Raw genomic sequence first — 15000 nt, forward strand, 5'->3', positions numbered from 1 at the left:
TAAGTCTCGTCGCCTTTTATACATAATTCAATACAAGTAACAAAACATACTCAATTCAGATAAAATGAACAACAAAAAAAAAAACATTTGAAATGCGTAGATATATTTTATAAAACTTATCAAAGTACTTAATTAAATTGTAAAATTTATGTATTTTGTATCAAATATTGACTAGGTTTTGTATTACACCGATAGATTCTATAGATTATCATTATTTAAAGTATCAATTAAAATACTAATTAATACTAATATTCATTGAGCTCATCGGGGAACAAATGAATCATTTTTAATAAAAAATATTTTATTGTCTCAATGACGTAAACATTAAGAACAAACCAATTACATTGACACAAAAAAAAATAAGCGTAGAATTTCTTTCAGACAGTTAATATCAATTGTTCTAAATTAAATGGCAAATCTTTTTTGCTATCACCGAAAATGTTTGTGATATTTAGATAGACGCTTCAGTCGTTTTAACTTTTAACCTCGCATCATAGCAAATAATTAAATTAATCCTAAAACGATATTTTATTTTGTATTGCACCTAATTCATTTTAGCAAAATACAAATTTGTAAGGCACCAAATATCAATTGGACTTTTAATAATTAATAAAAAAAAAAAAAAAACAAAAATGTATGAAATATTACTATATCGAAAATTAAAACATTTATTCTTGCAACATTTTTACTTGTCAATCGTTGATTTCTGAGATCATTGCAACTGGGAGGTCACCAAAGACTATAAATGTATACATTAAATTTGAACTTGTTGCATTTGCGTCATTACACATTAAGTATGAAAAAAAAACTTAATTTATTGACCGATAATGTATTATTTACTACTATAACTACTTATTAAAAAGTCTGTAGTCCTTAGGTCAAAATAGCTATAGCAGGCACACTTGAAAGGTACTTACTGGTACTAGTGTTTGTAATAAAATACTTCTGGTACCGACATTCAAAACATAAATATAGATATACATATTATATAAAGGTCATAACTACTTTATAATTTTTTCCCTCTAACAAATATCGTTAGCAGTCTTATTACAAAATCGTAAGCAATTTATATTTACAAGCAAGAATAAATAAGGAAAAAATCATTATATTTATCATGATTATCTAATTTTTATAAAACTCTAAAAAAGTTTGAATCAGCTGTTTACTTTCAAATTAAATTTATAAAACTATAAATCGTCATATTTAATCTGTTTTTTTCTAATTTGAGGTACTTCAAATCGATTTCTTTGTCACATTACTTCTTAAAAGCTCTCTAAGATTTTTTAATTATCTACATAAAAAAAAAACGAATTCAAGCAATTGATTTAGAAATGCAAACTGCTTTAATTCGGTATCATTATTATATTTATATGGTGTCAAATTACATATAATTAATATTTTGCCGTTTGCCCTCAGTAATCCTGTCGTCTAATTTAATCTATTATCTAACAAATTATATCCTATACAAATACTACAGCACCAATTAACCTAATATTTTAATCCATCAGCAGACGATAGACTTCACTAATGGCCACATATTTACAATGCAGGCTTGTAATATTCTACAATTACTCATCAAGTGGAATGCTATTAGCGATTTTCAATATAAACATAATTAAAATCTATTGATACGCAAAGACAATCAATTCATAAATATAAATATACCTTAATACGTACACTCAAATACACAATATACATGTACCGAAGTCCGAAACACATTTAAATATAAACTATACCTTATAGTAACACTTTCAAATTAGATGTAGCAATCAAAGTTTGAAGTATAGTTTTCTATTACTGGCCAGCCATGGTAGGAATCAGGGTGCACAATATGACGGGAATTAATTATAAAATACACACATTTCTATATTGGTACCGAGTTGACATATAAATAAACCATTATTTATTATTTATTAATGTCTCTGAAAAATTCATATTATAACCTCTGGCATGTAAGAACATTATAAACATTCAGCATGTCAACAGACAAAAGCAAGTTGTAGTTGAAAGTCGAAATGTAGTCCCGACGGTTAGAGGTCAGAGTACGCAAAAGCCTGCATCAACACGTGGCCGCCTACACTCATAGTTCGTCGAACGATGAACTCTCCCGTTCGTCGAAGGGTCGAGCTCTCTCCCCCCAACGGTCCCATCTTTCCGAACTGAGTAAGGACTCCGTGTCTTCGTCTTGCTGAGGTAGCGGGTACACGATGCCATCACCGAAGCTATACGTTTCATATTGTTATAAAAATGTATAAAAACATACTTTTCTCATATCACACATATACACAGTATACTTTCTATACAAACGATAAATATTGAAAAGAAACTTCATTTATTTATGAAAAAAATACAATGGATTATCTATGAGATTATATGTAACGATTTTCTAATTTATATTAAGTTCTCAATGAAATAAAAAATATATTATAATACACTATGGCTATATTTAATCCCTTAGTCATTAGTGTATAATATGGAAATCGCTCTAATTTATTTTTTCAGCTTATTTAAAAAACCTAAAAATATATAAAACCTTATTTAAAAAAAAAAATCTTATATGTCACTAAAACTGACCTTATTTAAATAAATTCATGTGTATACAAAAATAAATATATTAAAAACACAATGGAAAACTATTATGATAAACTGATTACTTTTTTTCAATTCGATTAACAATAAATATATGTATTATTAATTATCAGTTCGATTATGAATATTACATGTAACTACATCACACTGCAATTAATGTTCTCGAAATGAGCCAATGAATGCATAAAGTTCTACATGTGTGAATACTTCAAGCTGGTGTCTACTTGATCTAAATTACACTATTAACAATGCGTGCAAATCGAATTATAATCAAATATTATGTAATAGCCAGGAATGGTTTCGAAACGAAGAATAATTTGCTTACTTAAAATCGTTTAATTTGCACGCATTCATAGCCTATTACAAGCTAACTGCTATGAACGCAACGCTAAACAAAATTAGCATGCAAAAGGACACAAATCTTAATTTTTAACAATTCTCAACTGAGTACGATAAAAGAAGTGAATGACGTCATCATAAATTCGTCTCGGGCTCGGTGTTGCCATGAATGAAAAGCATGTTATCGTTCGAATGGTTTTATTTTAAATATACTGTAATAAAAATATTGTGAATTAGAAGATTAATAATTATGAAATGCGTTTTCCTTATACTATTTGCGGGACGGTCCGGCCCCTTCTGGGGCAAAGTCTCCATCTCTCAGTCTCGTGTGCCATCTCCACGCTAAAATATTAAAAAGCTCATTCGATATTGGTCTTTATTGTTGATGTGCATAAGATATTAGTTGAGTTATAGAAATTTTGAAAATAAGTGTATCTTACGGTGCTTTGAATATTATTTCTGACATACCATTTCTTGTACACAAGAAGAGGATATCAAACATATACTATGAACATGTATAAAAAATATACATTTTAATATTTAAATAATCCAAATAAAAAGCACCGTTAGATGATGATAAGAGAAGAAAAAAGACTGAGAGAGAATGAAGAAGAGGAATAAAAAATAATTTTGGTATGGTTAATAAAAAAATGTGCTCTGAATCGGCCGTCATACTAAGCAAAAATTAAAGTGTTAGCAATTTCTGATGGCCGTAGATTATAAATATTATTAAGCTTTAAAATATAATCCTGAAGCCTGTTAACAATAAAAAAAAATCCATATAAATGTCTGCAAAACTAAATTAAAAGTTATTATTGTTAACAATAACAATACAAATTTAGTTTCATAATATTTTACAAAATAATTTTAACCATACATATTCTTATTTCAAATAATAAAATCAGCAGCCAATTGAGAGCAATATATACATAAAATTATTAAACTGCCAATACATCACACAGACGTAAAAAAAAACGTATCCATTTGCTTGCTAATTCGAGTGCGTTGTCTATGAAACGTCATCTACGTGACCTTGGATAATGAAAATAAAAAAATAAATAAAAGAAACAAAATTTAACAATGGAATAAGTTTATTGTGCACAAAACATACTTAAAAATACGAACAGAATTCACTATAGCTTTATCAGTCTTGTGTGTTGTATGTAGCTCGCAAAATATAAATGCATTAAAAACTAACTGCATTATTATATTATATATTATAATGTAAATTTAATTATAAATTCATCCATTATATGTTGTTGATGTCAACCCACCTCGCGCACATATCTTGAGCACTATTTTAATAATATTTATAAGTAAATAATATGTTCATAGCTCTGTTGTAATCAATCTCTAAACTCGACCACATAAACAGGACTACAATAGTGCTATCTCTTTCTCATATGTGAGGTTTAATAAGGACATCTCTTAATATATGCTCATCTACATCTATTATAGTGTTATAAGTATTGTAGGCCTGTTGAATTGGTTTAGTTTAGAGATCGTACACAACAGAATGACCACAACTGATAATTCGAAGATCTTTTAAGGCTTATACAACTGGACGTAATCATGTTTTTGTAAATTATTACATTAGATTAGTGGAAGAATATTTGTTACAAATGTATAACAAATATATTAAGGCACATTAATTATAGCAATATTTACTAAATATAAAATACATCTACAAAATTATATCACCTAAAATTTTACCAAAAACAATAAATTATATTCGACGAAAAATTAATTTGGCACATTTCTGGCAAGATTAGCGAAACGTCTATTACGGCTAACGTTTGGCAGAAGTAGTGGTTTCTGAGTGATCGTTTACAGCTTAAGTCGCGGTATAGAGTTTAAGTGACCATTAGATATAACGGTTGTCATGTAAAAAAAAAAATAAACATCAAAACAAGTAATAATGTAAACTTTATTAAAGCTATATTTTTGTTCAAATTAACTACACCATTCAATATCTGTATAAATACTAATATTCGATAGAAGTTTAAATTTAATTAAATACATGCACCACTATCGATACAAAAATTTTCGACTTCGTAAAAATAATCTGATCTGGCAACACCAACAGACCACATTTCAATTTGAAAGCACGCACTCCCATTCGATAGATAATGAAGGACTTAAGATTCGGAATGTGTCAAGGTATGTGCGCGGAGACGGGCGAGTCTCCACCGTGCTCTGACCTGGAGCGCGTGATGCCCATAGAGTCGTAGCCGAGCGCGTCTTGCGGCGCGCTGAACGTCTGCAGCTGGTGCTCGCGCCGCACCGGGTACTCGCACCCGTCCCCGAGGCTGACAACACGAGTACTGGTGAGAGGGGGCCGAGTGGCGCGGAATCTATCTCTTCTCACGACATAATACTTATTCACCGCGAACGAATCGTTTCCATTTTTTTCTTAAAAAAGTCCTTTGGCAAGTTTTCAACGTGCACGTGATAAGCCAAAACGAGCTTAGTGTTTTTTTTTTAATAAAAACTTTAATTCCGCGCCACCCTTTGCGTAATACAAAAAATAGGAGTTCTATATTCGAAACGAGTGACGATACAAATGTTACATATATAAATATACTTGCATAGAATAATTATTATAAAGTGATAATGATGATGTAGTAACAGTGATGAGGAGCGAGTGCCGTTAATCCCGTACGTGACGTTATTTAATGACAAGGTGAATCATTGCATGGTTATGAGCACGATCTAATGAAAAATGAGGTAATGCTTAAACACTCAAATGTAACTAGCGTATTTACAATTATAGAACAGACCTAACGCTTAGTAACTAAACATTACAATTTCCAAAAACACATTTAACTGTTAGTGCCGTTGATTTCTGAAACCGTATTAAATTTCACTAAAATCTCTCTAAGACTACACACTGTTAGGATGTCATTCACTTCTTTTTTTTAAGACATTAAACATGCACATGTTAACCACACATCGAGTAACACACACAAAGTTACGGTTAAAACACATGCATGTCACGCATTCCGGTTAAATCTAGTTTATTGTTAGGTTCGATAAGAATTTCAGCGGTATGTATACCTTGATAAAATATTTCACATAACTTCTGAAGATAACCAGAACGATGTGACTGGTATTTATTTATTAATAAACCAATTTAACAAAACGTGTACACGTAATTTAATCACAATATTTTTTGACAATAAAAATAATTTGATTACGTTTTGAATGACAAATATCAAACATATGGCTGTCATAATGTTGAACTATTTAATAATACACTTTAATAAATTAACATTTAATTGTGAATATGTGCTATGCGGTAAATAGAAAGAAAAGTTTTACCTTGTAAAGACCGGCACTACCCACTTATTCGGACTGTTGCCGAACACCTCCTTAAAGTTATTGTAAGCTCCCATTGAGAAGCCGTTCTTGTCCGCACCTCCCCGGAACATCGGTGCTCGGAACGCTTCTGTTTGCCGGAAGATCAAACAAAACAGTGAATTAGTACAAAATTGAATATATCTGTTGCGACTACCGATACTAGTGTTAAACTTGTTATAATACAGAGATATTTTGTGATTTATCTACGTAGTAGAATAAAAGTCGATCCTGACGTCTGTACGCTTAGATCTTTTAAGACACGCCGCAGATTTTAATGCGGTTTGCAACAATAATCCTAAAGGTTTATATGTATACATGCATATTGTACTAGAAGGAAACCGACTATTTCAACAAGAATTTTTCTCTTTATGGTTGTTCTTCAACCTAAAATTAGTATAAGCCATTATTGTACTTGTGTGAAGCCGGTACAATATTAGTTACCTAACTAAAATAGCCTAGTCTGATTGCGTGTGCGTCACACACACTGCTACGCGAAATATTATAGTTAAACCGATCTCAATCTTATGATTTTGGAGAACGAAGAAGCATATTTACTTAGAAAATGTTTTAAGAAAGAGATTTTTTGAGACCAAAATATACAATGCCTCACTTTAGAAACCACAAAAATGTTACTAATCTCCATTGTAGAAATCTTGGGATACTTGAATAAATGGAAATGATCAAATTTAATCAAAATTAAAACGAATGAAACACAGGATATTATGCCGAAGATACCAAAACATCTGCAACGATAAAAATACACCGCAAATATGAAAATCAAAAATTAATGTATTCTGTAAAAATAGTAAAGCTTTATGACCTACAAATAATTAAACCAGTATAAATATACTAAGACCACGAACGATAAATTTATTACACAAAATGTTTTTTTTTTAATGCGATTAAACAAATTATTATTAAATTAACATTAGTGTTTTTAAGATTACAAATGAATATAATATAAAATTGTTATACAAAGTCATATTTAAAATAGTCTCTCCTGGTTCTCACCCGACGCAAAGCTGCCCATAATGCATTTTTTTTAATTGGTACTTTTGATAAACTTAATTCAAGAAACGCAAATTATGTAGATGTTTTCTTTTGACGAATCTATATGAAATAGATAAAATAATTATGGACCTAGACTCTATTAGCATTCTAGACTGTGGTAATATAGAAGTTTCTAAATAATACTTAGAATTTTGATTGTAAGTCCTTTGACTATTTACGTTGATTATTAGGCTTTTTTTCGAAAGTTTTAAACTTTAAAGTAACTGGTAGCAAAGACATTGTCTACAGTAGTAGATTAACTACAGATCAATACTGGTTCTGACGTTAACCTCTAAGATCCTGGAAAACGTTATAAACACTCCTGTAGGAGTGCTTAACTTTTAACTTAGATATAAAAAAGACATTTGACGACATATCTCATTGGTCTTTTAAACATAAATTGAACGCATGACTTTAACGTTTTATTTAAGAGGTATACAGACGTGCAACTGGCAATGTTTTACCTGATGGTGAGCGGTCACCACCACCGATACACATTTGCGCTGAAAGAAATATTAACCATTCCTTACGTAGCCAATGCACCACTAACCTTGGAAACTTAGACATTATGTCCCTTGTGCCTGACTTATTCATCCTTTAAACCAAAACAAATATTTACTGTTTGGCGGAAAAACATCTTATGTGGGTGTATTTGGTGATACATAACCCATGCAGGCTTGCACAAAGCCCTAGCACTAAATAAGCTTTTGTTGTCCCTCAGGGAAGTATTATTGGCCCAACACTTTTCCTTATACACCTAAATGACCTCTTTATTAAAGTAAAACTAAGAATACCGTGAAATAAAAGTAAGTTGAATACGATTATGATAAATTAATTCATAAAATTATAGGAAACTAATCTAAATAACAGCCTAAATTTAAGCCTAAATGCTTTGATCAAATTTAAGCATTAACTAATTTAAATCAACATATACGTTTTACTGAAAAATTGATTTTATATTAATAAATTCAACTAATTCAAAACTATATATGTATGTAAATTCAATAAATCTACATCAAAGAGACTGCAGTACCATTAATTATGTTTTTAAGCATAGCGTTTATAATCTGACCGGTCGGACTGCCGAAGCGGCGGTACGTAACAAGCATATCTGAAAAACATTAATATATGAACTATTGTTACAAATATAATAACAATGTAATATACGAATGGTCATTGCAGTCACTTTAAATACTTTAAAAATATTTATATATCTCATAATAATAAGTAGAATGTCCCTATGAGTAGAAATGTATAATTATATATAAAAAAAAGTTTGATAGTTTAGTTTAAAAAATAAAGGGCTATTCGTTTTCTACATTTATTAATATTCTCAAGACTCCACTGAGAGAATGCAACCCTAGGAAAGAAATCTCTTAAAAACTATTGTGAATAGACAGCCCTTGGATGCTAATATTCATCATTGTTTTGACACTTCAGGACAATTAAAACAAAAATATCTCTCTAATTGTACAGTGTAAGGAAGGCAATTCAAAGTGAGGATAAATGGAACCAAAAATTCTGAAAAATAAAATTATATAATTATAATATATCCATACCTAAGGTAGTTCTGTTGTGTGCGACGAGATAGCAGTGGTATCCGAATAGAGACCCAAGCGAGATAGCAAACATAAGTGCAACGAAAAACGCAAACACTATATGATACCGTCCTGCGCTGCCTGACATCCCGAAATCACCCTGTATAACAAAAACATTATCGTTTTAATAGTAAATACGAGAGATACGTAACTTAATATACTTATAATATATATAATTATAATTGTAATTTCATTATTTACTTTAGATTATATAAGAATGATTTTCAATTTGAACTATTATATCATTGCAGACATGTCCATTCCTTTTGTGTAAATTTCATGATTGAGTTTAATAATTTAAATTGTGTTTAATTCCAGGCAGCATCAAAATCGAAATTTCAGATTATAATTTACACATAAATTTTCATTTAATTAAGCTATTACATTGATTATAATATGTAAGAATATCAATATTAGCATTAAAATTCACCATTTATATAAATTGTGATTTTTATAATATGATTCGATAAATATTTAAAAAAGAGAATGTATGAGAAAAAAATAATTATAAAATCATGTTATGTATCTTAATTCTAGCTACTAATAAACTTTGTAGCTACTGTCTTCTTCTCTCACATATCGAATATAGATTCTATAAAATGATTATGAATGAAAGATTATAAGCATTATGTAAAATATGTTCCACAGTGTTTGAACTTTATAAACAATTGAAATCTAGAAAAAAAAAACATTCCCACTGCGATATCGACATTATTTCAAACAGTGTGGAATATATGACTGTTTAAAGATGCCAAACTATTGAATCATGTTACTTAAATGCATGAGAAATCCACTGAGTACATAATGTTATCTATTTATTTGATAAGTCTATATAATTAAGCAATGTTTGTATGGTAATGCTTCTTTACATCAGAAATTACACTGACACTAGTCAATCTATGAGTCAATCTTCTCAACCTTAATAATCGAAAACTAAACAAAACTTTAACATAAATAGAAGGTCTTTTTTTAAATTTGGAAAGAAACAGGTTGAGAAACACTGAACTAGAAATTGATACTATAATTTCGTACTTTGGACTACAATAATCTAATCAATCCAACGTTTTGAAATGCGACCTATTGAACTGCATTACATACTATCATGTGAAATGATCACTAAGTTTGAATATAAACAAGTAGTTCATAAAAAGGAGGTTACATTCAAATCCATGCACTGTTTAGAAAATGTGCCGATGTCGAACAATTTATCGCAGTGGGCATGCTTGTATTCCTGATACATCTGCAAGGATAGTGTGACCAATTCAAATTAAAAAAATACATCAATATTGACAGCCCGTTATTGTCATCACTGGACAATGGTTTCCCCATCGCTTTTGGAGAAAAGCAGGTCAAGTGGGATTATCCTCTATGGGATAACTGATATACGGCATAATTACAGCCAAAATATGCAAGTTTCCTCGCGAAGTTTTTCTTCACTGTCGAGCACGATATTAATTATAAAATTAAATTACACACTAATACTCAGTGGTGTTTGCCCTTACATAAACCTGCTATCTCAACTCAACTAGTAACGAATTAATCTTAAGCTGATTTTTTTTTTATAGTTCATATTATATTACCTAAAGTTATATTAGTTTCGTGAATTATTTACAGCTGTAATATATTTCTATTAAAGCAATATAACGGTATCCGATTTGATTTTTAAAAAAAAGTCTTAATCCAAGTCGTGTGACTTTTTATACATACAATCAAGTTCCTATTTTTACACCGATTTAGTAAATATTTATATATTTTCAACATATAACACACATACATACAGACGAAATTAACAAATAAATTATATCATAGCTTAATTTTTATATGCAGTCAAATGAGGGAATAATCAATCGACGGATTGACATAACAATATTACTTAACAAGACATCATTCAATGTTGGTTCATAGAGTAGATTGTAGTTTTTGAATGAAAATTTCTATACGAGTATGTCTATAAACTATCTGCCGATTTTGAAGCTTCCTTTGGTCGTTCAAAAGATAATATTACAAATTTATTTTACAATTATGACCAAACTATCAAAGTATTTCATTAAATTTTTCTTTATTTTTTAAAATAATTACAGATTTATGGTGTGTCACATTAAAATTGTTATTGAGATGCAAATTAAAAGTTGATTTATCAATTTGTAGACATTTAAATCTCGTATTGTTGTGTACACACAATTATTTCTTAGGATCTCAAAACGTGGACATACATAGCTACTTTAGTTTATTTTTTATGTTCCGGTAAGGGGAACTAGCATACGTGCCACCTGATGGTGAGTGGTCACCACCTCTTATAGAATTTGGTGTTATAACATATCCAATCGCCAAAGTACCTTGAGAAATTTGATGATATTGACCTCATTCCTATATTTACACTTGTATAGTTTGATATACAACCTTATAAGATCGTTTTGTATTAATGTTATGTGTTAAATATGATATTAAAACAAAACCTATTATTGAAATATAAAAAATAAACGCTATTCCAAAACTAGACAAGACCAAGTGCACATGCATGGATAAATTTAACCTACTAAGAGAGATCTAGATAAACGAAAAGAATCTACCTTCCAAAATCTAATGAAGTAAGGTAGACACGTCGACATGATGAACAGACAGTACAAGAGTGCATAGCCGAGGAAAAGCATGAAGAACTTGTAATTGTGGAAGCAGACACAATTGTTGACCCAAGGGCAGTGGTGATCCATCTTGAGCACGCATCTCGAACAGATACTGCAGTGATGAGCTCGGTCTGGCTTCACTAGCACACAGCGATTGCAGTACCGGACAGAACCTGACATTGTTCTAAAAAGAAAAAAATATAGCATGTTACACTCATTCATTTATCAGAAATTAATGAAAATAATTTCATTTTATTTTAATAAACAAATTAGATGGATCACGATTAATTTAACTTTTCGTTAGATTTAGATAAAATTGAAGTTAAAATGTTACCTCTTAAGTTAGATAGCTAAGATATTAACTCGAGACATCATTCATATCTGGAGTTATCATACATGCATATACATTATACATATATATCGAGTAATTAGTAAAATGTGGGCTGGTTCAAAAAAGCTTATAACAATTACCCTACTTTTTAACAGATATTTGTTGTATTATTAACATAATAAAATATTGTTGATATTACTAATGTTAAGCTTATGCCATTTAAGTATTTTTTTTAATGATTTTATAAATGGCAAGATGTGGCATTTTGACATTATCTGTATAAAAATGTACTTCCACCCTTTAAGCTCTAGACTACAGAATTAAATTAATTTATTTATATTATACTTTAAATAATAAGTATGAATTCATATTTTTATTGTGTTTTTTTTTTCATGTAATGTGTAAAAGAAATCATATTAAGTATTTCAATATTGGACAATAATTTTCTCAATTCCAGCTAATTATCAAAATCATTAATACATTTGCAAACCTTGTCAGAACTGGGATAGCATTAGCAAATCTTTCTAAAATTTCTTTTTTGCCGTCCATCTTAAAGAAACGCTGACTGTACTTTCTAATTGCTAATTTGAGTCTAGGATTGAGAAATTTCAACATGAATTAAAAACGAAAAGGAAAAACAGATAACAGAAAAAATCAAAATATGTGTTTAAAAAGAATGAAATTAAAATAAATGATGGCTCACACATATAATCATCATGTTCAAATAAAAAAATATTTTCAAGATCTGTTCAAAAAAGAAGAACACTAATATGAAGAAGAATTAAATATTCATTTTGACTTAAATTTAGCTATTGTTAATTCCATGCATATTACTCAGATATACACACTGATATGGAGTAATCAGTTTTAATTTTAGATTATTTTTATTGATAACTAGAAATTTGTTTAAGTGGTTGTAAATGGCTAAGCAATAGATTGTAAATTTTATTAAAAACATGTATATTGTGGCTTAAAATTTCTGAGTCATAATATACATGTTTTAATTATATCTACAGTATATAGTTTGAGCCGAGATGGCCCAGTGCTTAGAACGCGTGCATCTTAACCGATGATTTCAGATTCAAACTCAGGCAGGCACCACTAAAATTTCATATGTTTAATTTGTGTTTATAATTCATCTCGTGCTCGGCGGTGTAGGAAAACATCGTGAAGAAACCTGCATGTGTCTAATTTCAACGAAATTCTGCCACATGTGTATTCCGCCAACCCGCATTGGAGCAGCGTGGTGGAATATGCTCTAAACCTTCTCCTCAAAGGGAGAAGAGGCCTTTATTCCAGCAGTGGGACATTTACCTGCTGTTAATGTATATAGTTTAGCCAATTAAAATTTACAAAATGTATGAAAAAAAAATACAATAAAAATATAAAATAATATTAATAATAATACCTATGTAAAATTTAAAACTGCTATATGCTTTGATTCTTTCAAACAAATTTATAATTAACGACGGAATTATGTTAATAACTACTAAATAGATTAGAATATACTTCAAATAACATATAAATATAAAGAATACCTGGTGACGATAGGGAGATCTTTAGCAAAGTTCTCTAAAATTGTCCTCTGTGCATCCTCCGTTTCTGCACTAAGCAACTTTTCCAATTCCGCTTCTGGTAATTTATACTGAAAATTTTTAAAATAACTGTATATCTATTATCTAAACAATGAGATGTCGATCAATAAATGAAATCTATCTCATTAATAAGATTTATATAACTTAGGTATGATAGTTTTTCAAACTAATTACTGACAGCACTTGAAAATGAATAATTTTGTGGCCTTGTGCTAAAGGGGCAATAACTCTTCCTTTGATAATAAGAATAGAATGCCCATGGCTTTTTGCATATTATTTTTAATATAAATTGTTAATGCTAAATCCACATAAGCTTAATGTTAATTTATCACAAACAAATTCCTATTTTTTTTAATGATTTGGTACATGGCAGAATGTGGTTTAAATACTCTTTTAAGACCAGGCCACATAATTATATTATTTTGAACACATGACCTCTTTATAGAAGTTAACTTTCTCAATAGAGGTCACCAATTGTCTGCACACAATGGAGTTACTTTCTATTTCTAATATGGGAAGTACATCCTCTATAACTTAAGTCAAGTCCTTAAGAAGATTTAAACTTTAACTACACTGCTTAGAAACAAAAATAATTTTCATTAATATTTTTTTCTAATATTGTGTGATTTGTTTAAGGTAATGAAAGAAATTAAAGTATATTATTGCATCTCTGTATCTATGGAGCATTAGCCAAGTGCACTCACATAAGAGAGTATTTCAAATGTAAATTTATAAATTATTGTATATATTTTTCTCTGTAAATTTTGATATATTGACAATGTACCCAATAAGACTACCATAAGAAAATTACTTAAGTTGTTTACGGTTAAGGCACTCAGTGTTATGTTATGTTTACATAATGTTAACTTCACCACATTATACAAAAGTTAGAGTTTTAGCATACCTTTTCTGGAATTGGTTTGATATCAGCAAAAATTGTCCGCCAATAGGACCACGCAAACATTATCAGCAAAATATGATAAAGTACGAGGTATATACATTGTTGCACCGTACTCTCAATAGTAACTGAAAAATTAGGGGATTAATTTATTTTAAGTGGTAATTAACGTTATTGACTTAACTCCATGGTTTAGTTACTTACAAATGCACAACTGTATAACGTAGGCATAATAAGACCATGTCACGATCGACACTATTAACAACACGGGGAGCCATTTAAACGCTCTCCAGCACCACATGTTGCACGTTCTGCAACATACGCAGTAACCCGGAGGCGAAACTCTATTATTTTGCATTGATGAAGCCATTAATGACAATATAATAAGAAAATATCCATCCTCAACTTGAAATAAAATGACAGCCCAAAATGAAAGTTTAAATTTGATTTGCTATATCAAAAAATACTTAACATTGTTGCTATAATCAAATTATAATCTTTATTATACTTGTAATAAATTCAGTTACTTATATATCATCTGATTAATTAAGTTGTATATATTATATAATTTGTATATACATAGAAATAAAACTGCATATTACAGTTTTTTAAACAA

At 29.6% G+C, this 15000-nt stretch overlaps 1 protein-coding gene across 3 annotated transcripts; it reads right to left on the reverse strand.

The window, feature by feature from the left end:
- Positions 1-243: 243 nt before the first annotated feature.
- Positions 244-14808, reverse strand: LOC125071338 (palmitoyltransferase ZDHHC2). 3 transcript variants are annotated; one of them, XM_047681541.1, is made up of 9 exons: positions 14589-14808; positions 14391-14512; positions 13430-13536; positions 11507-11744; positions 10096-10176; positions 8898-9036; positions 6250-6376; positions 5130-5237; positions 244-2222 (listed from the first exon to the last, which is right to left on the reverse strand). In XM_047681541.1, exons 1-9 carry the CDS (start codon positions 14752-14754, stop codon positions 2081-2083), a joined length of 1230 nt encoding a protein of 409 aa, XP_047537497.1. In that variant the 5' UTR covers positions 14755-14808; the 3' UTR covers positions 244-2080. The 3 variants fall into 3 exon arrangements, with proteins under 3 accessions (XP_047537497.1, XP_047537496.1, XP_047537495.1); XM_047681539.1 differs by lacking the exons at positions 244-2222; positions 10096-10176 and adding an exon at positions 2728-3270; XM_047681540.1 differs by lacking the exons at positions 5130-5237; positions 10096-10176 and having other exon boundaries at positions 246-2222.
- Between the last annotated feature and the right edge of the window lie 192 nt (positions 14809-15000).

The sequence above is a fragment of the Vanessa atalanta genome, chromosome 19 (assembly GCF_905147765.1).
Source record: "Vanessa atalanta chromosome 19, ilVanAtal1.2, whole genome shotgun sequence".
Taxonomy (NCBI): Eukaryota; Metazoa; Arthropoda; class Insecta; order Lepidoptera; family Nymphalidae; genus Vanessa; species Vanessa atalanta.

Bases quoted from the DNA above. Each gene is read 5' to 3' on its own strand.
- LOC125071338 (XM_047681541.1), bottom strand. From the start codon at position 14,754: ATGGCTTCATCAATGCAAAATAATAGAGTTTCGCCTCCGGGTTACTGC. The intron at 13,537-14,390 runs GTATGCTAAAAC...AAAAATTTTCAG, and splicing joins TCAAACCAATTCCAGAAAAG to TATAAATTACCAGAAGCGGA. The intron at 5,238-6,249 runs GTAAAACTTTTC...TCGTGTTGTCAG, and splicing joins GTAGTGCCGGTCTTTACAAG to CCTCGGGGACGGGTGCGAGT.